The 6283-nt window shown below is 40.4% G+C and overlaps 2 protein-coding genes across 4 annotated transcripts in view; one reads left to right on the forward strand and one right to left on the reverse strand.

The window, feature by feature from the left end:
• The window catches only part of LOC124120933 (WD repeat-containing protein 19-like), a 49334-nt gene extending 47850 nt beyond the window's left edge, over positions 1-1484 (forward strand). For all 3 annotated transcript variants that reach the window (XM_046483842.2, XM_046483843.2, XM_048387756.1), the window contains one exon: positions 560-1484. In XM_046483842.2, coding sequence (XP_046339798.1) covers positions 560-677 — 118 coding nt within the window. In that variant the 3' untranslated portion in view covers positions 678-1484. The remainder of the gene's footprint in view (positions 1-559) is intronic.
• Positions 1-6283, reverse strand: part of LOC124137513 — a 493827-nt gene that overhangs the window by 251840 nt on the left and 235704 nt on the right. The gene's annotated exons all lie outside the window — the stretch shown is intronic.

The raw sequence follows: 6283 nt of genomic DNA on the forward strand, positions 1-6283 counted from the left end.
AAGTCGTTATTTCACCCGATTAATGATTGCCTCTTTTTCTTACTAAGATCCGGGGTAAAATAGGTCTTCAGCAACCCATGCTTGCCGTAAAAGGCGACTGTGCTTGTCGTAAAAGGCGACTATCGGGATTGGTTGATGCATGTCATCGATCCCAATTGCGTAGATCGATGTTCATGATGTAAATAACTGGATTGTCTGGTCCAGACTTGATTTTTTACAGACCGCCGTCATATAGCTGGAATATTGCTGAGTGCGGCGTAAAACAACAAACAAACAAAATAACATACTATCCACTATCACCATTGTGATGAGAATTTTACTATTTTAGAAGTTTGGTATGCATCGTTTCTTTGTCCAGTAATTATGTAGCTCAATATATATTTCTAAGTAATGAAACAATGTTTAAATTTCAAAAAGTACCTGTTATTTGGACAAACGAATAGTTTAAAGAGGCAGCAGGATCAGTTGCACTATCATGTGATTGTATTATTACCATGAACATGTTGTGAGACTCCTGCCTTTCTTTGCGAGTATCCAACTTGACCTCTTGTGACTTCAGGCTTCTGGAGAGTGAAGAGTCGTGTCCCATGTGTGCAGAGAAAGTGATACGAGAAAACTTACAGAAGATCACCGACACCAAGAAGTATATGTTCCCTGAAGAGGGAGTGACGGAGTGACATCACCGGGTTATTTATTATAGTCTCACAGCTTGAACTGACTTCTCTTCAATTCTCTAAACTCTTGTTACTTGTCGCAAAATGAAGAAAATATACCTGCCCGTATATACACATCAAGTTCTCTGACCCAGAAATACATATTAGGAAATATGCAAATATTGTAATCCTGCAAGACGATCATCTCAAGACCTCTAATGCATTGCAGCAGCAGGTGCAAGAGCTGTACCTAGTTTGACCATATTAACTGAGCTGACTATAGCTTCTATGGTAAAATATGATTTCTTTATGTCTAAACTTCATATACACAGTAAAAAAAGTGTTGCACCCCCTATACTTTTTCATGGAGGGGTGTTTTGAAAGGGTGTAAAGATAACCGAATTAATATTATAACCAGGATTTCGTGTATACCAACAAACCAGTGTATTGTCTATACAATGAACTTAAATGGGGTATTCCATGACCTTATGGCATGTAAGAATCTCATGCTGAACTTTTACGAAAAATGAACGAATAACGAAGACGCATTAAGTATGGTGACATCTCAATAATTTTTAGTGACCAAATTCATCCAATAGGGTAAGAATGTCATATGGAGATTTGACGAACACAGTAAGTCATTATCAAGAACTTCCACCAAGCACTTGGATCACAGCTTGAAGTCTTCGTCTCATACTCCTCACCAGACGTTGGAATCGCTCCATGGGCAGCTGCTGCCACTCCTCGTGTAATGCTGCTTCCAATTCACGCAAGTTCTGTGGAGGAGGGTCCCGACGATAAATCAGGCGTCCCAAAATGTCCCATACATGTTCCAGAGGATTCAGATCTGGACTCATTGCTGGCCATGGAATCTGCATCAGAGCATTGTTGTGGATAACCTGGGTCACAGCTCGTGAACGATGTGGTCTGGCATTGTCATCCATGAATATCGGTCTGGTGGCCAGTGGATGATTGTCAAAATGGGGCACCACAACTGGATTCAGCACCCCTTGGATGTAGCGCTCCCCTGTCAAGTTGCCTCGTATGGTCACTAAATCAAGCTTACAATCAAATGAGAAGCATCCCCAGACCATAACAGATCCACCTCCATATGGTACAGTTGGCATGATGTTTCTTGCAGTATAAGCTGTTCCAGGACGCCTCCATACTCTCACTCTGCCATCCACAACATGCAGAAGGAACCTGCTTTCGTCCGACCAGTGGACTCTTCTCCAGGACCTCAAGTTCCAGTTCTGTCTCAGTCTACACCAGGCTAGACGAAGTCGTTTGTGGTTGTCTGTGAGTTTAGGTCGCTTGATAACCCTTCTGGACTTCAACCCTGCAGCTTTAAGACGATTTCTCACGGTCTGGTTACTGAACTGTTGACGAGGAAGCCAAAGACGTTTCAAGGTTGTGCTTGTAGCAAATGGATGACGCCTTACCACCCTCAACAACGCTCTGTCATCTCTAACTGTGGTCTTACGTGGTCTGCCAGAGGGTCTGCGATTCCTTACATCATTAGTTTGTGCGTGTTTTCTGACCAAACGGCTTATTGTTGAGTAGTGATGTCCGGTTCTTCTGCCAATCTCCTTGAACGAAAGACCTGCTCCATGAAGGCCAATAATCTGCCACTTGACTGCTTCTGACAATCGTCTACCCGGCATTGTGGGTTACAATAAACTGGGCTGTCAGAGAACATCTTTTATAGGCGATGTTGAGCTTAAGAAGATACTGCAATCTGCAAATGTCATGCACCATGCAATTCACGTGCTGATTGCTACGTTTTGGTGATCATCTTCCCTCCGAAAACATTACACATTTAACATCAAATCCCCAAGGAATACCTACCATTAAAACCAGAGTCGGGCGTTTTAAATGTTGTGATGTATCAAACGTATTAATGTGGGGGTGCAACACTTTTTTTACTGTGTATATATAGGGGATGTATGCAAGTCTGATTCCCAAATATTAATGTGTGTTTTGACCAATACATCATTATAATTCTTTTTACTTTTTGGCTCGTGTGAAAAGGCAGTGACATCAAAATATCTGGCTATTTAGTCTCTGCTTGAATTGACAGCTAAGGGTTTCTTTCTAACAATGCGCTTTACTTGACTATATGCTGCACTTGGTTCATGACAATATGGTATTTTGCTGTACTTTATCCAACATATAAATGAATATAATGAAAATTCAGGCAGAACACAAATATCCCTTCGATTGTACTCCCTTCTGGGTGTAGATGCCCAGGTTTTGAGAAAATTTGGGTGTGTAACATGTCCTCAATAATATAATGGCCTAGCCTTATTTATCTACATTTGGAATTTGTCATTTTAGTTCGAGATAGAGATATGCTGATCTGAATGCTCACTCTCCCAAAGTTTTGAAGTGTCAAAGCTGACTGGCTGATTATTAAGGGTACCTGATGTACAGAGGTATCTGCTGATGATGATCATGCATAGAGGTATCGTAATGGAGTGTAAGATCTGATTTTTATGAGATTGGATAATGTTGTTACCGTTTACTACTTTCTTACATTCCATGAAGCTACAGTTTGCGACCACTTGTTGACTGAACAATGTTATTTTACTACTGTATATTCCGTCCATAATGTTCAGTTCAGGTCACATCAGTGAAGCTGTTTCTGCAAACACCTGTTCCAAAGTAAGACATTAATATTTTGTCGGTTCAAGTTCTTGAAGAGGAGTAACAATCATGGCTGGAACAACAGCGGATCCAAATAGTCTTAACATATAAAGTCTTGGAAAGTTTGGTCATGAAAAAACGGTAAACTATTTCTCACAAATAAGTAACTGGACAATCTTTATGATGACATTAGCTGCTTCTGTCAATATGTTCATGTATTGGACTATGATTGTTTGTTTCCTTGCATCATGAACATTGCAAAATATGCAACATTTCTGTGATATGTTTTCAGAAGTGAAATAAAATATTGTACAGAATTGAACCACCTACCTTGTGCTTATTTGGGGAAATACTGCTTTATATATTGGTGAGGTCATATATCGATAAAAAGAACCCTTGTACTGCAGATCAAGGCCCAGTCTGACTACAGAAGGTGTACAATCCGAGGGTCCTTGTTTTGAGGTAATGGTAAAGCTGAGTGTAATCGATTATTTTGCTTTGCCAAGTTTCATTTGAAGCATTTTTTTAACTGTCACTCGCAGATGCCATGTTGTCTTATAGCAGATAAAGGCAATATTGAATTATGTTACAGGTCAGCTCTTGACAAACCAGGGTTAATGCAAGTCATTGTGTCCCATTTTCGTAGATCCATGCTCCTGTCAACCACTTGATTGTATGGTTTAAACTCAATTATTCACAGACCGCTGCCATATAGCACCAATACTGCAGTGTGCAACGTAAAACAATCACGAAAGCATGGGTTCTTTGTCTCAGTGTTATCAGGAGGATTTCAATGAGTTTGTGGCATGGCGACTACATAGACTAGGCTCCATTTCAGTCTGGCTTTGAAATTGCCGTACAGAAACATCTCGTTTCCTATGTTCCCCCACATTAATCTGGCAAGCTGTGATATAACTGGAACACAGTTCCAAGCGGCGTTAAGCCCAACTCACAGTCGGGGACCAGAAACATAATACTTTTTTAGCCTTCTAGGACAACACATAACTATAACAGGTCAAGCCTGAGTGCAATTTCGAAAATGATATGACTAAGTGTAATCTTCATTCAGGTGCATTCTGTGCCAAGTTATGCTTGTGTAGTTTCTTCTATCTGTATCAACGCACCATTCTTGTGGCAGTACAGCCTGTGTGATCCGCGCAGACAGAGTTAGTTATTTTATGGGTTGTGTACTGCTGCAACACATGCTTGTCATAAGAGGCAACTGTGCTTTTACAAGGGGACATGGCGACCCGTTGTTCAGACTGGCTGACTTGGCTGATGCATGTCATGGTATCCCAATTGCGTAGATCAATGCTCATGATTTCAATTCCTTGGTAATCTGGTTCAGACATGATGATTTAAAGACCGCCGTCATATAGCTGGAAAATTGCTTAGTGGGGTTAAACAAACAAACAAACAAAACTGCACGTGTGCCCTAAAACGGTGCAAACATTTCCCAATTAGTTAATCTTCACATATATTGTTTGTGTGTATGCTGGCAAATCTGTGTGCAGCACACCGGTATTCAAAATAGCTTGGTTTTGTTTCAACTCTGATTCTGGCTTGTTTCTGATCCGGCTTTGACGCGAATACTGATTCTGGTGTATTTTTTGGCCAGCAGCTGTGAATAACCATTGTACACTATCTTTTGTGTTTGTTTGTATGTTTGTTTAACGCCGCACTCGGCAATATTCCAGCTATATGATGGTGGTATGTAAATAATCGAGTCTGGACCAGACAATCCAGTGATTGATATCATGAGCATCGATTCAAGCAATTGGGAAACGATGACATGCATGAACCAAGTCAGCGAGCCTGACCACCCGATCCCGTTAGTCGCCTCTTACGACAAGCATAGTAGCCGTTTACAGCAAGCATTGGTTGCTGAAGACCTTTTCTACCCCGGATTTTCACAGGTCCTGTCTTTTGTGAACTTTGGAAGATACACAGAGATCAGTTTCGATCATCTGGCGAAATAGATTCCAATAAATTAATTCAAATTACCACAATGTGATTTAATCTGCAACAATTGACTGCGTAACGTTGTAATACAGTGATACAAAACACAATACATAAACATGTAGATAAGTTCACATCAAGCTCCTTAATTAAAACAATGTTTCGGAGACAAAGTATGAAACGTTTGCGTTTTTTTATTTAAAAAAAGTTTTCACAAAGAAAAGGTCAATATAGTCAAACATGTAATATTACACAACAGTGTTACAAAGCACAACAACAATGGTTAGGCGAGGTGAGGTGAGGTGAGGTGAAATTGGGTTTAACGTCGCGTCCAAGATTATTGCACTTATATAGCGACGTGCATGCACGTGTATGTGTGGCTGCTTCTGCTAGTCCGGACTGATGCCGATTTATAGTGCTAGCTCACTGAGATACCATGCCGCAGTTTAACATGAATACCCCACTTAGACACAGTATACTGACTCTGAGCCGACCAGTCCTTGTTTTAGCCCCTTAATGCCAGACAGGGTAACAACAAGTACCATCTTTTAACGTCTTTTTGTATGACGCGACACGGGGATCGAACCCCGGACCTTCCGCTCTCCGGGCGGACGCTCTACCACAAGACCACGGAGGCGGTCAATGGTTAGGTATCCCTACGCCCTTGTCTGTCTCCTAGATCCTAGAGAATAAATTAAGTCTGGAATGATTGGGGGGAGGGGTCTAGATTGCCACAGCTCTGAAATTAAGCATTGTTTCTTGCTCCGTATAGGTTTTATTATTTTTATTTTGTGTGTGTATATATAGAAATCAGGATATGTTCACGCACAAAATATTACATGGGTTTACATTTTGCATTAAGAAGTAATGTTTTAAACTTAACATGCTTAATGCCTATTCCTAAATACTACTCAAATCTTTATATTTTTCAAGTATTTAACAACACAAACTGACCTTTGATGTATACATCAAAATAATGAGTAATATTTGTAAAACTGAAAAATATATTGCAAACAAAAGACCCA

Source organism: Haliotis rufescens, unplaced genomic scaffold (assembly GCF_023055435.1).
Source record: "Haliotis rufescens isolate VD_foot unplaced genomic scaffold, xgHalRufe1.0.p SCAF_7, whole genome shotgun sequence".
Classification (NCBI taxonomy): domain Eukaryota; kingdom Metazoa; phylum Mollusca; class Gastropoda; order Lepetellida; family Haliotidae; genus Haliotis; species Haliotis rufescens.